At 33.6% G+C, this 23,895-nt stretch overlaps 1 protein-coding gene across 1 annotated transcript in view; it reads right to left on the bottom strand.

Annotated features, from left to right (window-relative positions):
- Positions 1-23,895, bottom strand: part of TRHDE (thyrotropin releasing hormone degrading enzyme) — a 367,060-nt gene that overhangs the window by 19,272 nt on the left and 323,893 nt on the right. Inside the window, exons 13-15 of the mRNA XM_069490875.1 lie at positions 17,775-17,922; positions 14,938-15,035; positions 14,396-14,503 (exon numbers count right to left, since the gene is read on the bottom strand). Coding sequence (XP_069346976.1) covers positions 14,396-14,503; positions 14,938-15,035; positions 17,775-17,922 — 354 coding nt within the window. The remainder of the gene's footprint in view (positions 1-14,395; positions 14,504-14,937; positions 15,036-17,774; positions 17,923-23,895) is intronic.

The following is a 23,895-nucleotide window of genomic DNA, read 5'->3' as shown; positions in this document are numbered from 1 at the left end:
AGGAATATGGTTTCTAGGTATCTCTACACTGCCTCTAGCAAAGGGGGAAGAGAATCCCATGGGAAACGCATAGCCAGGACCGGTGCAAAGGTCACTGGCGGCAGTGTTGTTCGAACGCTAGGCACATTTCATGCCACAGCTAGGGCTGCTTTGTTTCTAGGGAGTTCTTTAACTTGTGTGCAAACAGCATTTGCTCATTTCCACTGAACTTTAAGTATAACAAAAAGGAATACTAAACCTCGGAACAAAGGAAAAGGCCATTATAAAACAGTCTGCACAGACCTTTGGACCTCAAAAGAATAGCTTTGGAGAAACCTGATGGAGAACAGAACAAATGTATTCAAAATTACCTGAATGTGTTGTAAAATGATGTGCAATACATCTTAATATTTGAATTTTGCATGTTTGCAAAGAGGCATATGCTGCTCTTTCTACATGAAAGGAAAAAGAACTGCTGCCAGGGGAGGAGGGAATCATTTTAACTCTTAACATCCTGAATATATCAAAAGATTATGTTTTAAGATAACTGCACTCCTTTCAAATGGCTTTAAAATGAAAGTGAATGTACTTTGAAAGGGACATTCACTTTATCTAAGTTGAAATAATATATATAAAATTACTTTTTTAAAAGTTTAAGTCCCATGTACAAAGTAGCTATTATTTCCAGTAGGCATAAAACTGGATAGTCAGGAAAATGGATGATGAAGGTTAAGTATCTGGGTTATAAAACTGCTTTATAAAATATAATTGCTAAAGCACAAAAACATAAGAAACTGAGCGACCCAGATAACATTAAAAAGAAGAGGTCAAAAAGGAGACATTAAAGAAGAGGTAGAAAGAATATAAGTGAGTAATGTACAGACAGCCCAAAAAATTCAGTGTGAATGACAAAGACCTACAAAGAGGTAAAGGGGAAAAACCAAATAATTAGAGGAGAATTTGTAACTTGTCTAAAATTTTTCTTTGGCCTGGATTTTACTTTTTTTTTTTTTTTTTTAAAGGCTGGTCAAGTGGAGCAGTGGGAGTGGAGAAGGAACAAAGGAATCTGTAACTGGTTGTGATCAATTAGTTGTAAACACCACTGCACTCTGACCAACCCGGCCTGGATTTTAAACACATCCTACCAAAAAGCCTAGAACACTAATATCTAACATTTCAAAGCTTAGAACCCTTATGACTTTCTTGCAATATGCCCAGAATCAATTATACCCATAAGAACTTAAAAAATGCTTTATATTAAAGGTAGAAAAATTAATATATCTATGATGACTCACTCTAAAGCAGTGAGCAGCAGGCTGCTATATATCAATAGCTCTAAGAGCATAACATAATTTAAAACTTAAGAGGTATACAGTTGTAGTAGAAGTTGTGAAATGGCTGATAAATTGCCCTATTTATAGATGCCTGTGTTAAAGATGAGATAAATTGTTTCCTGATAATCGCCTGCCTATTATCCATGGCTTTTCAACTCATCTGCTCTATCCTGACTATGAATATTTAAGCTTCTTATTCACTCAGCTCTGGTCAGGGCACTGTAAATCTAAGTGCCTGCTATGACATGAAGTCTAAATATATAAACAAAAATTAATGATGTTGTCTGAATCACAATAATTAGGAATCAGTACTTTAGCTTAACTGTTAAGATGAAAGATAAATGATGGGAATGACACATTAGTTACAATAGCAAATACATAAACACTGTTCTCATTCAAATCATAACCCAGGTCTGAGTGCCAATGAAAACTCCACTGGATTATATTGAGCTCTACCTCGACAAGTATCATTTGTTGCCCAGGAATAATTTATAGCAAGTCATCATCTTTTGTATTCTTCATACAAAGGTTGAAACATTATACAGACTTATTGTATCCATTGAAGTATTACTTCCATAAATGTGAGGGATCAGTACAAATGTGGTTTACCTTCATCTCTAATACACTGTCAAGGTCACTGGGGTTAACAAGGCTGATTCTCCAGTGTGGGAAAAATTGAATATTGTAATTCAGTTAATTTTTTTTTTTTGCATAATCATTAAGCTATCTTGAGTAGATGATGAATAATGCATTTTTCTCACTTGAAAGGTCCCCAATCAAAAATAGATTTTATTTTAGCCAAAACAAATTTTATTATTTGTATGTGTGTGTGTATGTGTATTGCCCCAAATACAATGCTTCAGGCTTTAATAGTTTTAACTGATAGATTCACTATATAAGAAAATGCTGTACTTTTTAAAAATAGAGAAGTATTCTGATTCACATCAAATCTGATATGTTGTATGGCTTCACTGAAATATACTTTGACCCTCCTGTTATTTTTTTTAATGTGAAAAAGTAGTGAAATGCATGATTAATCTCGTATGTGTATGTTTTATGGAATAATGATTCATTTGATCAAATTTAATAAACAATACTGAATTAGAAAAGTTATGAAGAATCTACTTCTGTTATAGGAAATAATTGAAAAGTGAAAACAAAACAAAACAACCTAGGTTCCAGAACAAAGGAGAATGGCATGAGCCCAAGAAAAATTTATAAATTAGGTAAAAAGGAACATTTCCATAACTAAGAAAAACATATAATTAAGAAAAACATATTTTAAAAGAATTGATATTGTTCATTATTTTGTGAAATAATTGAAATATTTGAAGTATATACATGCATATATAATGTAACTGGCAAGTACCAGTTATAGCATTACTTATGTCTAAAGAAAATGAGAAAACTGTATTCATTGAATGCCTGTCCTATATTATTTCAAGATAAAATAAACAAAGTTTATGTATATATGAAAATTAAATAGAAGTAACTTTAATTTTTCTATTTGCTTTTATAATTATAAAAAGAATCTCAAATTAATAGAAAGAAACAAATGAAACTCTAAATATTTAGAAGTAAAGGATCCTGAAAAATGAGTATAGGCTTTTTGCTATGACTTTTAGGGAAATATCTCTATATTATTCTATTTCATGTCATGGACCACTCTAGGGTACTCTTAGCCCTCCATAATTTAAAAAATAAGATTATGATGGCTGATGGTTATAATTTTATCTGAATTTTGTGAGTAACAAGAAGGAGTGCCTTCTCAGTACTTTTTAATACCACTTTTCCTTGATGAAAATCTTAAGAAGTAAGGGTAAGATGAAGTTAGTTAAAGTTAAAAATTTAAGTTGCAATATCTCCTTTATATTCCATCAAACAACAACAACAAAAAAAAAAGAAATCCAAAATACTGATTATAAACCAAAGTTTGAATATAAGGCAGAGACCAAGAGTATGTATATTATTTTCCTAGGGCTGCCATAACCAATTACCATAAACTTGGTTACTTAAAGTAACAGAAATTTATTCTCCCACAGGTCTGATGGCAGAAGTTCAAAATCAAAAAGCTAGCAAGGTTGGTTTCTTCTGGAGACCCTACAGGAAAATCCATTCCATGCCTCTTTCCTAGCTTCTGGTGGCTCCGGCAATCCTTGGTGCTCTTTGGCTTGTAGCTGCATCATTCCAATCTCTACCTTCATCATCTTTACGTGGTGAAGATACATCTGTATCTCTCTGTGTTTTCTTTTCTGTGTTTTATAAGGGCACTCATTTTTGGATTTAGGGTTCTACCTAAATCCAGGATGATCTCATCTCAAGATCCTTCATTGCATCCTTAAAGATCCTATTTCTAAATAAGATCACACTCAGAGGTAGGGGCTAGGATTTGAAGGCATCTTTTAGAGGCCACTATTCAACTCATAACAGCATGTGTATATGCTTTTAATTTTGCTGTTATTTCCAAGAACTTACAAGCCATCAAAGTTCTAACTTTCTTTTCAAATATCTTAAGATATATATCTATATATATTATAAAACAATATTTGATGCTTATAGAACATTTTATCATAATTGTCACAATGTTAAATATTATCACTCTATCATTAGAAAGAAGACTAACATGAACTATTTTCATTTTTATTTTGAGATAGAGTGAAATATATCTATAGAATCAGTCCAAAGCCTTCGTTACAAGGGGAAAAATTAAACAAAAAGGAAATGTTAGAGTTTTTGAGGGACTCTTCTCAGTGATCATAGCAATGCTTATACTACTTTGGGAATATATGGAGGAAATCTCTTCTTCATAGTGGTTGACAGTCATTGCAATGAACCCTATACACAACGTATCTGAATCTGTCAGCATAATCTATTCATTGTAAGTAAGAACATTTTGGAAGCTGCAGATATTTATGTTGGTTAGTCAGCTTTTAGTAAATAATAATGATTACTATTGTAAGTATAATCAGCATTGTTCCCTGAGTTGCCCATGTAAATCTATATTCACTTAGCACTGTACTATGATAAACAGTTGGGCTGTTAAAAATAGAGCTATCCTATAACTAATCAATAGTCATATTTTTTGATAGATGACACAAAAGTTCAATAGTATTATGCCTGAAATCAGTATAATATTAGGCAAACAATACGAGGGCAATAAGAAAATTACTATTGGCAGAAGTAGGGGTGCTGCAAAGAAAAAGAAATTAAATCAAGTCACCTTCAAAAAGCATACTTCTATAAAAATTAAAATACCTTGAAAAAATACTATTGACTATGTGCCTCTACACATAGTTACTAATATAATTTTTTAAAATTTAAAATGTCAGGAAAAAGATCAAAGTTTTGGAAAAAGGAAAACATGAGTATGATTATTTCTGCCTTTTAAATTAGAATATAAAATTGTTAATGCATTTAGATTAAAAACTAAATGTGGCTATAAGAAAATAAATAGGAATATGCACTAACTAGAATTATATTAGCTCTACAGGCAATTAAAACCCTGCTATACCAAAAAGTAAATTAAAAATACAACCATGTTAGTCCTTCAAGTAGATCATTTGGTCTAATATTTATCCCATGATGGACTAAACTGACTTAGCACGTATTGAATTCTCCAAATGCCAAAGAAAAAATGTAGTACTTCCAGTGTGATTCCAGAGGAGCTCAGGGGAAATAAGGAATAAAAAGTTCTCTTCTATATTCAGGTGTAGACACTATTTAAGTTATTGTAATATATGAAAACCTATACTTACACAAATGGTAAACCAGGTAGTGACCACTGGCTAAGAAAAGATTTTCAGTTTGCAAAGGAATTCATGATAGCACTAATTCAAATAGCAAGCACATTCACTATCTCTCATATATTATTTCTGCTGTACATAGCTTTTCCAAAACACTTGTTTGATAAAGTGCTCTAATCTTAGAATAAAGATCTTCTAAAGCTTTGATCAAGGAGCATAATCAACTAACTGGGATTTTTGCTCCTCTCAGCAAATAAAAACAAAAACTGATTAAATAAAAAAAAAATCATCTTACCAAACTTTTAAAGGATGTTCTTGTGTCAGTACAGATTCTGCTCGATCAACTAAACTTTTGGAAAGTACCAAGAATGTAACCTTGAGAAAGAATGCTGAGGGAAAGACCATTTTTACCCACTGTTGCTTCCTCTCCTTCTGAGCCAAATGAACATGTGTCTTTCCTGTGGACCTCAGTTCTGTTGTCACTGGGCAGGAAAGTCAGCCTCACTAACTGGTCAAATTGTCCTTTTCACCTTCCCTCTGGGTTCTCACTGAAGTTAAAATATCTCGTTATTTGCATAACATCTGATTAGCACTGGTCTACCCCATGGATTGTAAGGCAGGAACCACATTCTTTGGCTCTCAGTTTGATCCCCCATACCTGAGACAAGATAGAGACTCACGGTACATTTCATATCTGAGTGTGAACCAATGCTGATTAAAATAAGTAGAATCATAACTATGGAAGAAAGATGCAATAATATTTTATTTTAGAAACAGAGTTGAAAGTTAAAAAGCAAGTTGACTGTTATCCAGATATCCCACTACCCACACGTAGACTGGCGAACCTGGCCCTGCACACTGTAGCTGTCACAATCAGGGATGCAGCATGTTAAAGACTGTATTTTTAGCCTTAAAGAACTATGGAGGAATAAACTGATCATAAGGTTTCAATAGTGACAATAATTTTCATAATTGTGAATGCCAGAGGTTCCTACACTATTTTCTGCTTTAAAGATGCTCATGACCAAGCTCTAAGTCTCTATGCCGGGGTTATGCAGGCAACAATTCACAAGAAGGTGCGCAGCTGCACCTACTTAATTAGAAAATTCCCAGGCCAGAAAGGTGAGGGAAGGAAGGTGATTATCTCTTAAGTTTTTTTTTTACAATCATATAAGATAAAAAAAGAGGAGGGGGCTCTCAAGTTTTGCACTGGGCAAAAACTAGCTAAAAATACTTTTAAAATCAGCATTACAAATATTCAAATAGGTTTTTAAGCCTGTTATGAACAATGTTTAGGGTGGAATTTGCACACAGGGTGAAATAACCAGAGTGTGTGAAGCAGCATCCCATAATATGCAAAGTGCAAAATAGAGAACCAGCCAAACAAAATTGCAATGTGGGATGTTGTATTACTTCACTTGCAAGAAAACTATGAATGACTAAAAATATATAGCTCAGTCAGTTTTAAGCTACTTAACATAATCCACTGAGAATATAGCTATTTTTACAACATCCTTCTTAAACACTTAGAAATTAAAAGTTAAATAAATTTTTGATATTCTGATGAGAAAAGCAGTTTCTATGCCAGGTATAAGTAGGAGGCAAAGAGATACCTAACTTGACTAATAAAATTAGCATTAGCTAACTAGTAAGATAGGACTTCAAGTAAAATATTTAAACACGTGTAAGAAAATCATGAAAATTACTTTGAAACTAAGATATAAATTGTCTACTTCATAATACAAAATAGAGTGCAAATAGTTGTATATTTTAAGGGCAAATGAGTGAAAATAAAATTAAGAATTGTATAAGGTTTTTGGGGACATCTACATGAATAAATGCCAGGTATAAATCCTTAGAAAATATACCACCTTACATATCTATACCTATATATGCATCTACATCTTTAAATAGAAAGGTAAAAGTCTTTGGATTTTTAGAGGACGTGATTAATAATTAATTAGAAATATTTTATAAAAATTGATAGAAGAAATAAAATAACTTTAGAATACCCTGGACATGTTCAAGTTCAAGGGCCATAGCTCATGTCTGTATTATACCCAGCTACTCAATGCTGTGATTTCTCAATTCCTGGTCTGGAACTCTTCTCTGATGTATATTCTCTGCCTGGGCAATCTCATCTAATTATCATTCTTTCTGCCCACATATTAATGCAGCAGTGTTCATTTCTCTGTAAGTAAAGGAAGACTTTCCAAGGAGTACTTAAAACATAGGTAGTGTTATGGGAATCAATTTCCAAATTCTAAACTTTCACATGGACACTATTTATAAGACCTTTTTATTTTCTCCCACTTTCCAGGAGAAAAGCATATTTCTCACTCATCTTGCACCTTCTGAGGATGCAATATACTGCACTAGCAAAGAGAAAATTCTGAATATTGGTGTTGATGTTTAGAAAATGAGTTTTTGAATTTTTAAATTCTTTGCTTCCATAAAATTTGAAGAAAGACCTAATCATGTTGTCAGGTGATAATTAAAAATTTTTGGTAATAGATTACTATGTGATATTTGGCACAAGACTTGGAAAGATTGTGAAGAATTGTGTCACATTGATAGAACAAAACACCTCCTATTCCCACTTATTTTTATGTATAATATTTCTCAGCACTTTAACATAAAAATAGAAACAAAATTTATGGTGAAGCTTTTCTCATTCTAGCAATAAGTAATATCATTACCTATTATCCATGAATACATAAACTAATTGAAAAAAGGGCTCATTTTTTACTTTTATATTTAACAATTTTTATTTATATGTTTGAAAATTATTTTTCAAGCTAACAATTATAATAACTAAATTTAGAAAAATTAACATAAAGTTTTGTGATGACATGAACAATGACTTTCTTTCATATATACATATGTGTGTATGTAGTTTTTTAATAGAAAGGTATGATAGTAATCCATAAAAGATTTTCAAGCAACGATATATTAGAATACAAATTTGGGGAAGAAGGGGGAATGATATAAAATCTGTGATTACTAAATAAAACATTCATCATATTTTAAAATGGCTAATGGTAAGTAAAAAATAGCTATGGTGTTTAAATTCCACTACATACATTCAGAGGGCTTAAAAGGATATTTTTTTAATATGTCTATTAATAATATGCTATAAGTTAAATCCTTGAAATTATTTAAATGTATGACAGAGAATTTTGGAAGTAAACTTAAACATATTATTTTAATATGTGCACAAAGTTTGAGCCCTATTGGATTATTCTAGAGAATTGTCTTTAATGGCTTTCTTTCTCTTACCCAACAATGCAATCATTAACTCCCGTCACTTTTCTTCCTCAGTAATGCTCAAATATCTCCACTTCTTCTCATTTCCACTACCAGCTCTCAGGGCTGGGTGTTTTTCCTGATCTCCTTGCACTGAACAAATTCCCATATGGGAGTCTCTAAGAACATCACACATCTCTCCTTTGTTGCATTTATCTAAGTTTCATTTTTAGTTTTGTGTGACTATTTTGAACAACTTCTATCTTTCTCTTACCTCCCCACCACCCCATCAGACTTTAGGGTGTGCAAGAGCAGGAGCTATGTATTTTAACACCTGGAAGGTAACAGGGGCTGGCATTAGCTGAATGAATGCATGCTGCATTCCAAGTGTCTAACACAGTGCCCAGTGCACGGGAGTTTCTCAATATGTATTTATTTAATTCTTGAATAAATTGACATATAACCTTTGACTAATCAAAAGAGAACTCAAATTATTCCCATTTGGGGGGAATTGTATGATTTATCTTCAAATACAGTGAATGTGAAATTTTAGACTGTTAGTGTTGATGTAAGCGCTGGAGTTTTGGTGTCAATCTCCTCACTTTAGAAATAAGATTGAGATTCTGAGAAGTTAACTGCTTTGTCTAAAGCCACATCTATTTAATGACAAAGGACAACCTAACAGTTCACTGAAGGGCTGGGAATCCCTCTCCTTTTCACTACTCCATACAAACTCTCTGCTACGTTCACTGGTCCACAAAATGCCTATGAGGGTAATTGAGCACTAGAATGACCGGTCTGGCTTTAGCTTACGAAAATTTAGAGAGGAACAATTTATAGTAAGAAGAATAGAAAAAGTGGCATAAAGAACTGAGAGAACAGAATGGCACCTGCAAACAAGATAAGTTAGCCTCTGTGTTTTGAAGAACGACAACATGAAGTTTCTGAACTGGAAATACACAGACCATAGTGAAAAGAGCCTTTGTCCTTCCACCTTTATATTCTCACGTAAGAAGAGCAAAGACTGATAGACAAGGATCAGACTCAAAGAAAAAGGGTTAATCTGGAGCTGTCTACATTATGAGATAAAATGAGCTATGACTGAGGAAGGAACAAGTGCCATAAATAGCAACTGATTAAGAAGTGCAAAGAGGAAAAAGTAATATTTGCCTGGAGGCCAAGAAGAGCAATATTTCCTAAAGTAGGGGAAAAGGGCAAACAACCTCTTGCTCCTAATTGAGAATCTCTATGGTAGCATTTTGCTTTATGTTTTATGTTACAGGTCACATCCTTATAAGCCTCAAAACTTACAGAGGGCAGGCCTAACACTGAAGATATACAATAAATATTATTGTCCCTACTGTCTCCATTTAAAATTCACACCAGCTGTTACACAGAGGACATCAAAACAAGTGGAGGGCCACTCTGAAGATGAGTAACGTTTTATGATTTCCTATGATGGTAAGTATTACATAGGTATCCTTTTACCTAACTCTCATGACCTGTGTGGTTGGTAATATGATTGCCATTTTTCAGATGAGGAAGCAAAGAGATTTTCCCAAGGTTATTTAGTGGAACAGGTTCAGTTTGATCACAAATGTCTCCAACTCTGAAGACAGTAACTGTTCCCTACACCAGTGGTTCCCAAAGTGTGGTCCCTGGACCAACAGCATCAGCATTACCTGGGAATTTGTTATAAATACAAATTCTTGAGCCTCACTCTGTCTACTAAATCAGAAATCCTAGTGGTGGAGCCCAACAAACTGTGTACTAACAAGTCCACCTGATGATTCTGATGCATGTTCATGTTCAAGAACCACTGCTTGTGACACACAGTCCCCTGAGCATAAAACTGTTGCTTATACTCACTGCAGAGAGTGCTTGAGCTCTGTTGGGTGGTGTTTAAGTTTTTTTTTTTTTTTACTACTTTTGAACAAATATATATTATTGATATAGGATAATTTGATATGCCATATAACCACATGCGATAGGATTAGGGGGCAGGGATGCAGGGTGTAGAAGCCCAGCTCCAACATCTATTGTTACATAATCTTGGCAAATTGTATAACCTTTGTAAATTTGGAATTTTTCATTGTTAAAAAATGAAAATTAAAATGATGACATTGTACACAAAAAGCACTAAGTCAGTGCCAGAAGTGTAATAAATAAATAGAGTAAATATAGTTTTGATTATTATCATAATTAAAGAGAATAATATTAGTAACATTATAATTAATGGAATGAGTAGTGAAGCTTACTATTACGTATGTTGTAAATTAGAGATGCTTCTCTTCTTATCATTTTTATTATAGAAAGGTCTTAATTTTTATTCAAATTTGAAATGAATTTCCAATTCTTTTCAATTTAGTAAACACTTATTATGTACAAGATGCTGCATTGTTTTGTTGATTTAGGGTATTGTTTTTATGTACAGTCTTCAATTTATATATTAGGAAATGGATACCACTATTTCTTGAGTAATTCTTTAAATTAAATACTTTAAATCTTGACTCCGAATTGGCTTAAAGCTTTAAATTGTGCCCTTTAATAATATTTTAAAAATAATACATTATTGTGGACACATATTTAATATCAGGTTAAATTTATTACTTAAAGAAAACCCCATAATGCCATATTATGATATCTGTATAGTTAACTATACAACCTCGATAATGTTTTAATACAGAAATTTTTAAATAATAAATCTACAGTAATATCATACTTCCTATATTTTACTCAGCAAAACATAGGCCTATTATTTCTTGTTTATTTGCACCAACTAGTGAAAAAAATAATTTCTATCCCCTTTATTATGCTTTTTATATACACAAAAATGCTATCATGTTTTCTGTATCCTTTTTGTTTTGTTTTATTTTTTAGAGTGAGATTTTCAGGTCTCACAAACTCCTCTCATAGCTGGTGTTTTCAAGATCTTTTTATGATTTGTATTGTTCGCCACCAAATGCTTGGCAATTTGTCTCTTTTCTGAAATGTGGCATTTCACTGAACTTAGTCCCCAAATTGCAGCCTAACAAGACCTGAATGTAGTTCAATCCATTTTTATGCATGACATCACCATTAGAATTCAACACACTGTAGCATTTGAATATTTTAACAGGGATCAGAATGTCGACTCATTCAATTTATCATCCACTGTAATTCTTGAATTTTTCTCTCTGCTGCTAACATCTGTAGCTATTCATTGCAGTTTTTGGTCCCATCATCCCTACCTGCACCAACTTTCACATTCATTCCATTTTCCTGATTCTGATGTCACTAATTTTACCCATCTCCCCAGTGTATCAAGATTATGCTGCATAGCACTACAGTACCCCAGAGATTTGCAATCTTTGGGACTTCTATGACTCATTATTCTTTAGATTTTATTAGAATAAGTATATTAATACATCTCTCAAAACATTTTACAAGGATACCACTACATTACCTCTAGTGTTCTTTTTTAAGATAATTTTTGCAAATTACTCTTTTTAAGCTTCCATTAAATGACAAAAAAAAAAATCAAAGATGACTAGTCTATTGCTACATGCACATTTAACAAGAAATCTTGTTCTTCCCTTCATTGACTCAAATTAAGAAAGTTAAACCTAGCATCAACTACAGGATTGTATTATTGTTTTTATTATTAAACTGTCATCTAAAAAATCCAGATTAAATCACTGATCTTCACACGTAGGTAGCCAAGTGGGTATCATGTGCCCTCTGTGTGGTAGGTCACTTGTGTATGCTGGGGCATGTCATATGGTTGGTTAAGCAAATCTTAGTAAACACAGAGTGAGATTCACTGAGCATGTTTATCTGCCCAGTCACAAAAGGGAGCCAAGCAGAAAATATAAAATTAATGTAGGAAATTACAAAAAACTCTTATAGTGTTTGGCTCAAATTTAATTGTTTTACCACAAATAAATGGCAAAGTTATCAAAACCAAAATGAGCTAATGCCTTATGCGAAATTTCATTAATAAGAGAATTATGGAACTGATGGATTGTTCAAGTTTGCAAGTCAAAAATTACTGCACCTTTTAAATTAAACAGCAACCCATGTACCTTTCTTTTGTCTGGAATCCCCACCCACCCACCTGTCATACTCATAAACACCTATCCCTGCGTTTAATCCTGTCTTGTCCTCTAACAAAGTTCTACCCATCCTTCATAAGGCAGAGTGAGATGCTTCCAAGATAGTTATCCTTCCCTTCTCTGGATTCACACCCTGTCTTGTGCTTAGTTCTTTCAAAATAAAACCGTTTGTTTAAAGAGCTGTATCTTCTATTAATTTTGAGATCCACTTCTTTGCTTTCCAGCTACCACCTGGTACTGAGAACCGTTCAATAAAATTTTGTTAAATGAAGGAATTATTTAAAAAATAGCAGTTTCCCAATAGCTAGATTTTTAAAATGTAGGCAGTGACATCATGCTTGAATGCTCTCTAGTGAAATTATGCTGAGGCATTGATGTAAGCACAATTTTAATAAAATGGTAAGAAATATGTTTACATGTATAAACTTCTTAAAGGGTTAAAAAGCAATTATCACCTCTGAGAAAGGGCATCGTTTATAGCAAAATAAGACAAAAACAAATAACAAACAAAAACAAAAGGGAGTGAAGTAGAGACTATAATTTCTAAATAATACATTTGATCTTTTTCTCTCATATGTACCTCAATAAAAGTTTGGCTGTAATAATTTGGAATCAATGTTTATTTTCATGGTCTAATTATATGTGATAGAATAAAAGGAGATATTAAAAAATAAGAAGGAAGTTTGTGTAACATTTCTGGTCTAATAGAATAGTTCTCAAAAGACATGGTAAAAAGGACAATTATTAGTGAAAGTTTAAAAAATGAGGACGTTTTAGTTCTAAAGAAGACTGATGGCAGATTTAATTATTATCTTCAAATATATAATGGATCAAATGACAGATGATAGTGATTAAATATCTTCCTTTTTAGTTTCGTTTAGGACCAGAAACAATGAACTTAAAAGGGCAAGCAGAAAAATGCTGTAGAAGGTGAGATACTATGAAAAATTACTAAATAATGCAGTGAAAGATTTCCCTCAGAGACCTTTAGAACAGAATAGCCACCCTTTGATCTGGAGTCAGTTCGATATAAAATTTAAACCTAAATAACTTGTAACAAGACAAATACCAGTCCATTTCATAAGTAGGGTATACTGACCATGGTTCTCTATGTTCATCCAGAATAAATCTCTTACTCTGTTGTCCATGGGGTCATCCCCGCCCACCCATATGAGGGACAAGTCCATGTAGCACATAAAATAGCATCATCTGTACAAATTGCCTCCTAGCTCTTCTTCCTTCCTAGAAGGAAGGACTCTAGTTAAACACGGAGGGCAGAAACTGGAGAGAAAGGGATAGTATAAAAAGAAATGGAACATAAAGCCCCTTGGAAATATAAAGACAACTTAAGAAGGTTTAAAATACTGTGGTCAGAAGATCAATGATCTTTGATTATTTTTATGTTTAGTATTCTAACAAGTGACATTTAATACAATTTTTTCCTCAAAAATAATTCAATTAAATAACTTTATCTTCATATCTTGTATTAAAATACCCTACTGTAAAATTCCAAGATAAGTTACAAGTTTAAGGTTATTGTCAAGGGTCACTGAAAAAGTAAAGAGCTCTTTTCATAACCTTTTTGATTTAAATATTAACATTTGTTATGCTATCTTGTTTATAACATATGCTGGTCATTGTTTTATGAATAAATACTACAACCTTTATAAAGAACTTTGAAGAGTTTGGATTAAATTTAATTATTTTGTTCTTATGAGATGGCAGGGCTTTCAAAACTTGAAATAAGGTGACAACTTACATATATAAAGAATAAAGGCCTAGATTAGGAAAGTTAGTCTAAAACTAGATGAAACATTCCAAAGATAAATGCATTGTAGTTTTCATGCTATTGTCTTGTAAGCTTTGAACCTGAAACAAAGTTTTGCTGTGTTTTTTTTTCTTGTTTTGTTTTTCTCCACTTGATAAATAAAATGCATTCACTGAAAATCTGAAAGTACTATTAAATAATATCAGAAACACAGAATTGGGTTGAACTAACCTGTTTCTGTTGCTGGAAATCCAGTCTGAAATAAGTGTTGACGCCTGTTGGTGACAGTGCTTGTTGCCAAAGCTACAAGCCAGCATTATAACTTCTCTACGTAGTTCTCTAGATATCATCAAAAGAAAAAAAAATTAAAGTCAGAGTAACTCATTAAATAAATAGCAGAACAGTAAATTATTAATGCAAAAATAGTTTTTAGACCTGGAAATCCTGTGCTGCTGAGTAAAAGACACTTAGAGTGACAGTTAAAGGTATTAACAGTCTTCTCTGGAAACCATATTCCAGAGAGGGGCAGGGGTTTCAATCTCAGTATCACCAGCAAGGGCAGATCTTAAATTAAAACATAGCAGGGAAATGTCTTTGTTCTGGGGATCAAGTGATGGAAACTGTACTACTCAGCAGCAGTTCTCCCAGGAAAGTGAAACATCAGATGGAGAATGAAAGAAAGATTGTCTCATGCTGATAAAGTCACAATGGCACTAGTAGTATGTAATTGTACAGCTCTGGAGGAAAAGAAGAGTAAGAAAATAAAACAGTACTCATGCTGGTAGGATGCTTGAACAAGAGATCCATTAAAATTGTTTTTTGGCCATCCAAGCTTGATGTACGTTGTTGCAACTTGCTTTAAAATATATTCCTAAGTGGGGGTAGGAGAAATACAGATAAGGTCAGTTTCAAACTTCTGTATGATGACAATTAAAATTCTTGTGAATACTATCCCTTCCCATCTTACTGATGAGAAGACCGAGGCTCAGACAGCTCTCATACCCTCCCTAATATTGGTTGATTAACTTGTTCATTTATTCAACAACTGTTACTGAGGGTCCACCATGTGTCAGGCTCCGTTCTAGGGGTTGGGCATTGTAACCTTCATCTTCCTCTTTGTGAACAAGGTCCTTGCTTCCATGGAACTGACAGTCTAGTGGCAGAAAACAAACATTGTCTCATCTAACAAGTGAGATGATATCAGAAAATGGTTAAGTGATAAAAAGAAAAATAAAGCAGGGTAAAGGGATCAAAAGTTGTGGGGGTGAGTATTTCACATAGGGGAGTGAGTAAAGGCTTGCTGAGGAGGTGACAGCTAAACAGAGTCCTGACTAATGAAAACGAGTGAGCCATTAAAGATCTGGAGGGAGAATGTCTCAGGCAGGGGCAACAGTAAGTGCAAAGGCCCTGAGGCAGGAGCATCCTCAGTATGTTTGAGAAACAGCAAGATTTCCAGTATGATTCGGGGGAAAGTGGAAGAGGTGAGAGCAGAGAGGTTGTGGGGGTTCAGATCATGCTGAGGATTGCAGATACCTTATAGACTTTGGATTTTACTCTGAGTTGGAGGGGAAACAATTGGGATGTGAGAGCCAAGGAACAGCAAGAACTATTCTGAGTTTTAAAAAGATCTGCCTGGCAAGGGTGTATGTAAATATATCCTGTAGCAGCAGTAGTAGTAGTGAGCATGTAGTAGTTAGACCAGTTATAGGAACATTAAAGTACCACATGTGAAAACTGATGGAGGGACCAGAGGAGATCAGCCAAGATGCAATGGACTGCAGGTGGAATGTGTGAGAAAGAAAGGAGTGTAGGATTGCACCAAAGGTTTTGGCTTGAGGAATTGAAGGAGAAAAGTCTTCCTTCAATTTTAAATGGACCCACTTTCAAATAGCAGTAAAATTACAGGCACAGTGGTGCTCTATTGTATGTTTATTCAAATCAGTATTTCAAATATAGAAAATAAGGATAAAATGTTGTTGGAATGGTAGAAGTCTACTCTCTTCTTCCTATCGACTAAGTAATTTGCATGACTAAATGTTTTAGATGACTATCTTTGTAACAAAATGAAGAAAACGAAGAATATTGATAACACCCATACATACATATATACAAATACATGTAATATACTAAATGAAGATGTGCATCTAATAATTTATGCATTTTATGTCAATAGAACATACTCAATGCAAAACTGTTATGTTGGCTCAGCCAGCAGCCTAGCATTGATGAAACTGAGATACACGGAACGCTTCAGTGTAATGACACAGTATTTCAAAGTCAGCAATCCATTCAGCTAATGATGTATTTAAATATCAGTCTCAATGTAAGATACGCACTCCCTCACTATAATGTGGTCCTTGAATTTTGTCAAAGAAATGAAAGCACTGAATTACAGTAAAAGCAATTCTTAACTTTTACGGAAAATGAAATATCTGACATGATACAATATTCTAAAGTATAAACATATGCAAAAATGCATTTTATGCTTATAGAGGCTTAATATTGCAGTGCATGTTATGAAGAAAGGGTAATAAGTTTTTTTCTCTAACAGATAAAAATTATAACATAACTGTAATGACCCATTTGTTTGCCTGTCTGTTGTAAAGGCTTAGGAAAAACTAACAATAATAAACAGTTGTGCCACAATTTTTCCTATTTTTAAAAAAATCATTTAAAAAGTTACTTTTCTGTAGATTTAGGATGAAAAAGGAAGCAATTCTGATGGCTATCAGACAATTGAGATGGCTCTAATAAAAAATTTTATGTCATGCATTCCAGTTTTGAGTAATTCCAAATGTGTAAGTTAATTAGCAGACTCAGTATGTCATAAAAAATAGAGTAATTTTATAAAACACAGGGCAGGTTTTTAAAATAACCAAAGGTAAACAGTGCACAAAGGTGGTAGAAAGCACAGTGATTAAAAAAAAATTTAAGAATCAAAAGCTCATTAGCAGTACTTAATCCTAATATTATTCGAAATGATGATTAAATCAGATGAGGCAGTGTCAGCAGTGCAATTTTGGCTTACCAGGCTTTGGGTTTAGAAAAATCTGGTCAGGTAGCATTTGGAATGTTTGTCATGTCTTCATGTCTATTTGGATTATCTGTTGTTTGCTCTCCTGTATCCCCTTGGACCCAATTATGAATGGGCTTTTGCCTCAATGTTGATCTTATCCTTGTTAATTAAGGAAGTGAATTGAATTCACTATGCCCTTTTGGATAAAAATAATGACTAAGAATCTTTACTGAAACTGCCTATATTCTGTTAAGATCTTTGGGATCCCTCTACCCAGGTTAAGTCCTTTGTGAACACAGAGCCCTTTAACTCTTGGAAAGTAAGTTTGAATTTTAAGGATTTATCATGCATATGTGTTCTTAAATTCTGAAGCGTTTAAGCTTAATTGACACTTTCAGGCCAGAACAAAAGGTAGCTTGCATTAAATTTCTTTTCCAAATAATTGTTATCAGTGTTGCATAGAAAATCAGGACAAAAATGATAAAACAAACTGGAAGAAGGAACTAAAGTAACTTAGGGTCAGTTTCATATTGTGGAAAATGAGAAAATAGTTTATCTTCTAAAAATTAGAAAGAAGAAATTATATCTTTTTACATTGAAGACATTGTAGTTCTCCATGCGGTCCAGTAATTTGTCTAGAGGATAAAGAGCTCGGCTGGCAGCGTGCCAAGGAAGAAAATCCTTCTCCTCAGAAAGGTATCTCATAATCTCTAGGGGAATATTCTGAGGCAAATAGCCAGCCCTGCACAGTCAAAAAAAAAAAAAAGTTAATGTTAATTATATGCAGAAAAGATACATGATGATGCAAAAATGAAGATTTTACTTATGCAAATAAAAGGCAGAAAGCAAGATTCATCACAGTATAAAGAAAGCATATTCAGTGCTATAAAAATGAAATTACTCATTTTTTAAATATAGTCCTATGTAGGATGCCAATGCCCCTTAATATATACAGGGTTGGAAAGTTAAAAATTTACATGAATAAAAAAACATCAAAATGCATATTTTTAAAAAAGGAAGGAATTAAGGAATTTTAACAAAACCAACTCTAGCTATGGTCTTTCACAGAAACTCTTCAGGGATAACAGGCAATTGAAAATAATTGATTACTAAAATGTAATTTCAATTTCTCAGTACATTCTCTTTACTGTCCATATAGCTGTGTGCAACATGTAATACACATTACATTCAAAAAGATGATCAAATTAAAGTGTCCATTTATAGTTTTGAATACATCTATGTCAGATTACAATATAAGCATTTTTTCAAACGTGTTTTTTTAATTGATTTCCATAACATCTATAAACATCAGAGTTAGATTTTAATAAAGCATAAATTAGAAAAATGTTAAAAGAAGAATAGAGTCTTCCTTTTTATTATTTCCTTTCAAATAGATGTTATGCCACTAATATCAGATGTTGTATCCCCTTTTAGGGGCCAATACCAGATTTTTTTAGAAAACACTAAAATGTAGCTTTTAAAAATTATCTAAATATATATCGTCTATAGTTTAAGAGGCTATAGCTAGATGAGCCAAAAAGAATTGTACATCTCTATTCTCCAGTGGAATGCATACAAAATTCTTGTAAAATCAAAGCAACATAAATGACAATCTAAAGTACATTAAAAGATGGTCTTACTCTTGATGTGTCTGCTGCATATGGCAACACTATGTGTTTTGCTTAATTTTTTTACATTAATAATTGTTATGGTCTGAATGTTGCTCTCTCCCCCAAATTCATATACCCAATACCCAATGTAATAATATTAAGAAGCAGGGCATTTGGGAAGTGATTAAGTCATGAGGATTCCACCCTGATGAAGAGGATTAGTGCCTTTATAAAAGAGGCTCCAACAAGCTTTCTTGCCCCTTCTTTGCAATGCCATGTGAGATGCAGCAAGAAGGCACCAGCTTTGAAGCAGAGAGAAAGCTCTCACCAGACATCAAATATGCTGTCACCTTGATCTTGGACTTACCGGCCCCCAGAACTGTGAGCAAAAATTTCTTTTGTTTACAAATTAGCCAGTATAAGGTATTTTGTGACAACAGCCTGAACAGACTAAGACTTAATTAACTGAATGCAGACTTTTAACATAGAGAAGAGGGAAATATGAAAGCAACCAAAGCCTGGTTATCTCACTTATTTACATTTCACACTATTGTTCTTCTGTAGCATCACAGAATTAGATGAACCTTTTTATTTGTGCCTGTTGGAAGGTGAACAGGGAGGAAACAAAGTCTTTTCTTATCTTCACTTAAAATAAATTTGCTAGATTATTTAGTTCTAACTCAAATGTGCTAAGTGAAAATTACAGATGAATATTAGCTTACAGCTTATGGTGCTTATTATGTAATACACTGTTTTATTGTGTTTACAATAAAAACCAATTCTGAAGATTATGTTTCATTTTTCTTTGAAATAAAACAAAAGAATGTGTGTGACTCTAACGATTTTGATTCAACCGTGATACAAAATCAACTATACTTAATATCTGACATAAATATGATAACTCCAAATTTCACACAATTTCAAAATTTCTTAAAGTTTGTACAATTTAGAGTACATCTAGATTTGTGCCACTTTTCCTGCACAGTTTCCATTTTATATTATAGATCCTTGTACAAATAGCATAAAATTAGGCTATGGCAGCAACAATTAAATAAGCACCTATCTTTTAGCTAGTTTGGCATCTCAGTAATATAGCTACATTTTGATTTCACAGGTTTGTTGCTCACTGAAAAAGGAGTGTACTTTTTTTTATGAAAATAATGCTTTGGTTTTCTTCCTTAAAAAACATATATTACAATATTTCAGATTTTATAGTTTATTACCCTGAATTTATAATTCTAAATATTAATTAGCACTTCCTCTTTACATATGCTATGGATTGCATAATTTTAGAGTTGAATGTTTATTTAGAATCCATTATTATTTTGTCAAAGAAATAAAGTTAATATATTTTAAAAAAACATTTAGTAAGTGGCTACCTTGTTATAGATCTTCCAAGTTGTGTGGATCTATTTTCTCATAGCTTTAGTACATGATAGTCACATGCTAATTATAATTTATTGTGTTTTACTTCATCTCTATAAATGGACAGACATTAATGACTTATACATTGAGAGCTATATGACTGCAAATACAAAAGATGACAAATAATGTTATGGAAAGAAACTTAGACTAGCAAAAGAGCCTGGACCTGACTTTACCACTAACACTCTCTGTACAATAATTCACCTCGACATCTCTCACATTCCTTCTCTATGAAATTAGAGGGTTGAACTAGGAGATTCCCTTTTTAGTCCCCCAAAACTTTTAATTTAACCTATATATCCACAATTTAATCTGCTAAAAATAATTATAATATGTGTGGGCACAATTTATGTATTTAAAAACTTGAAAAAATACTTTGTAATTTCATATTCTCCATGCTTTGATTGCTTAATAATGTATAAGTCTAAGAAGCAGGGCTTGGATTTAGGTTTTATAAGACATCTGGCATTGTGTAAAAAAATAAAAGCAAAGCAAGCCTAGTAGAAGTTCCAAATAATGACAAAGCAAGTTTTAAAAAAGTATTTATTAAATAGAGAAATGAAGTAAGTTCTATTTTGAGTACTTATAGCGGAAAGTGCTAACTGCTCACCAAAATCCATGCTCTTTTCTTCTTGCTAGGATAGACTACAATATTTCCCAGTCTTCCTGGTGGTTAGGTGTGGTCCTCATATGACTGAGATCTAGCCAACAGAATATGAATAGGCCTCACTTCCAGGGTTTCCCATAGACATTTCACATTAGCTCTTCTATGTTCTTTTCCTCTGAAATGAATCTTCCAGATGCCCTTGGAAGTCTTGTATTGAATATGCCAAAAACCTGTGTGGCTCCCTGGATAACTGCGTGGCCAAGTATCACTTCTCTCACCCAGTCCTGTTATGTGACCAGGAAATAACTTCCACTGTATTTCACCCAAATATATGTTCGGGTCTATTTTTTTTAAGCTATTAACCTTCTCTAATGCAGTCCTCAAATAGAATAAGAAAGAGATTACACTCAAATTGCTTTGTTACCAACATATGTAAAGTAATTACCTACTACATAATTCAATATGCTTGCATTTAAGCCTACTAGATCAAAATATGTAGCTACACCTAATTGGACAAGAGGACGATCAGCTTCATTAGAAAATTAAGAATTGTAAGAGATAATGTTGGTGAATAGGTTACCTAGTTCAGATGTGTGTTTGTGTAATTGGCTGGTAATGATATCTGTGATTACTACTACTGATAATACAATCAATACAGGGGAAGTGTGTGGAATCCAGTGAATGGAACACTAGATTAGCTGAAAGTAATCAGCCCAGTTGGGAGCATGCTTAAGGTCCGCAAGCTGAAATGTAGTTTCTCTAAATTTGCATCATCAAAGGGAAATGTTACTAACAAAATAAAAACAACAAATTTAAAGAATATTGCATGTATAATTAAGTATACCTTGTTACTATTTTAGGGAGAAGTAGTCAATATCTATTTTCTTTATTGTTGGGATTAGGGTAGGCATAAGAAACGATTTAGGAATCAAAGAAAAGACAATGAGGAAGAGAGGCAAATAAATGAGGAATGTTAAAGAAATAGACAAAAGATTGTCCATGTGCAGCTACACAGCTGCTTCTCCCATCCTCCCAACACAAACATATACTCTTTCCTCCTTTCCCTCCTCCTTCTCCAATTTACCAGAGCTTACGTTAAAACATATTTTTTTTTTTTTTTTTGAGACAGAGTCTCACTCTGTTGCCCAGGCTAGAGTGAGTGCCGTGGCGTCAGCCTAGCTCACAGCAACCTCAAACTCCTGAGCTCAAAGGATCCTCCTGTCTCAGCCTCCCGAGTAGCTGGGACTACAGGCATGCACCACCATGCCCGGCTAATTTTTTCTATACATATTTTTAGCTGTCCATATAATTTCTTTCTATTTTTAGTAGAGATGGGGTCTCGCTCTTGCTCAGGCTGGTCTTGAACTCCTGAGCTCAAACGATCCGCCCACCTCGGCCTCCCAGAGTGCTAGGATTACAGGCGTGAGCCACCGTGCCCGGCCCGTTAAAACATATTTTTAGGCCGGGCACGATGGCTCACACCTGTAATCCTAGCACTCTGGGAGGCCGAGGCGGGTGGATTGTTTGAGCTCAGGAGTTCGAGACCAGCCTGAGCAAGAGCGAGACCCCTTCTCTACTAAAAATAGAAAGAAATTATCTGAACAACTAAAAATATATAGAAAAAATTAGCTGGGCATGGTGGCGCATGCCTGTAGTCCCAGCTACTTGGGAGGCTGAGGCAGGAGGATCGCTTGAGCCCAGGAGTTTGAGGTTGCCGTGAGCAAGGCTGATGCCACGGCACTCTAACCCGGACAACAGAGTGAGACTCTGTCTCAAAAAAACAAACAAACAAACAAACAAACAACATATCTTGAGGAGTACAAAAGAGTATTTGTATAAGAAGGAGATTAAAACCAGACTATATTAGCTGAAGTTGAGATGCTCTGATCTTAGCTAGCTTTGTTTTCACCTAAGATCCAGGATTGCTTTTTAAAGTCCACTCTGAATTCCTGTGAATGTTACTCTTGAATCTACCGAAATGGGGAGATGAGTGGCTGGTACAAAAACGACCTATTTTACTGTGAGTTTTCTTTAAAGGTAATTGATTCCAGGGGGCTTGAAATTTAGGGGGAAAAAAGCACAATTCTCAGACTCTTCAGAGGATCATAATCCACTCTTTATTAATTGAATATTCATTTAAAGCCAATAAATAGCCTACCACATATTTCACAATATATGCAGAAGACACTGTCACTGTCCCTTAGGGCATAGAGTTTTAAAGCACTTGCTGAAATGCTTAATTAAAAAGTTTACTAGGTTTTATATGTTATTCTTTATTATTCATTATTAAGAGACTTTTATATGCTCTTTGTGGGAAGATCCTGTGACACAGATTGGAAACCCCAATAGTCCTTGGAGTACCATAGACTAAAAAGGGAAAACACAGGGGAGGCATCTCTGTCATGAAATAGTCTATTTGATCAGTTCCTAGAGAAAAAAAGATACGGTTCAGGCATTGCCTGAAGAGATGTAAAAGGAAGTCACTTATTGTGTAGCCCCATAAAATTAGGAATGTGAAAAGTTGCACAGAAAAGAGTTCTCACAGCCTCTCTTCTTTCTGCTCCTTCTCTTCTGAAAGCCTTCTCCCAAATCTGACTTAGGTATCTATTTCCTGGGCTCAAATCACACCTTAACAACACCTCTATTCACAATAATTATCATGATATTAGTCATAATTTTATCATAATATTAGAGTGATCACTGGACTTAGATCTTTCAGAAAATGAAGTATGATTTACCCACCTTTATATCCTCATATCTAGTAGAACCTAGTACAAAGTAGGCATTCAATAAATGTTCCTTAAACTAAATTAAATTATAGCAATAATGTCATAGTTCTAAAAACAGGAGCACTTGCCATGTATACTAAAACTTAAACACAACCATAATTTTTAAAATATTAAGCACTTTCAAAGGTTAAAAGATAGCAGCAGGCTGGAAAAAAATCTATTACAGTAACATTTATAGTATATTTGCTCATCTTTTTTATTAATGATACACATATAGAAGATAAGAAAGTTAATACTATTTAGTCAATAGCTTTGAATAAGCCAGTCTATGCCAGAATGAAAGC

Source organism: Eulemur rufifrons, chromosome 16 (assembly GCF_041146395.1).
Source record: "Eulemur rufifrons isolate Redbay chromosome 16, OSU_ERuf_1, whole genome shotgun sequence".
Classification (NCBI taxonomy): Eukaryota; Metazoa; Chordata; class Mammalia; order Primates; family Lemuridae; genus Eulemur; species Eulemur rufifrons.
The sequence above is the reverse complement of the archived record's forward strand: the minus strand, read 5'-3'. Positions and strand labels throughout refer to the sequence as shown.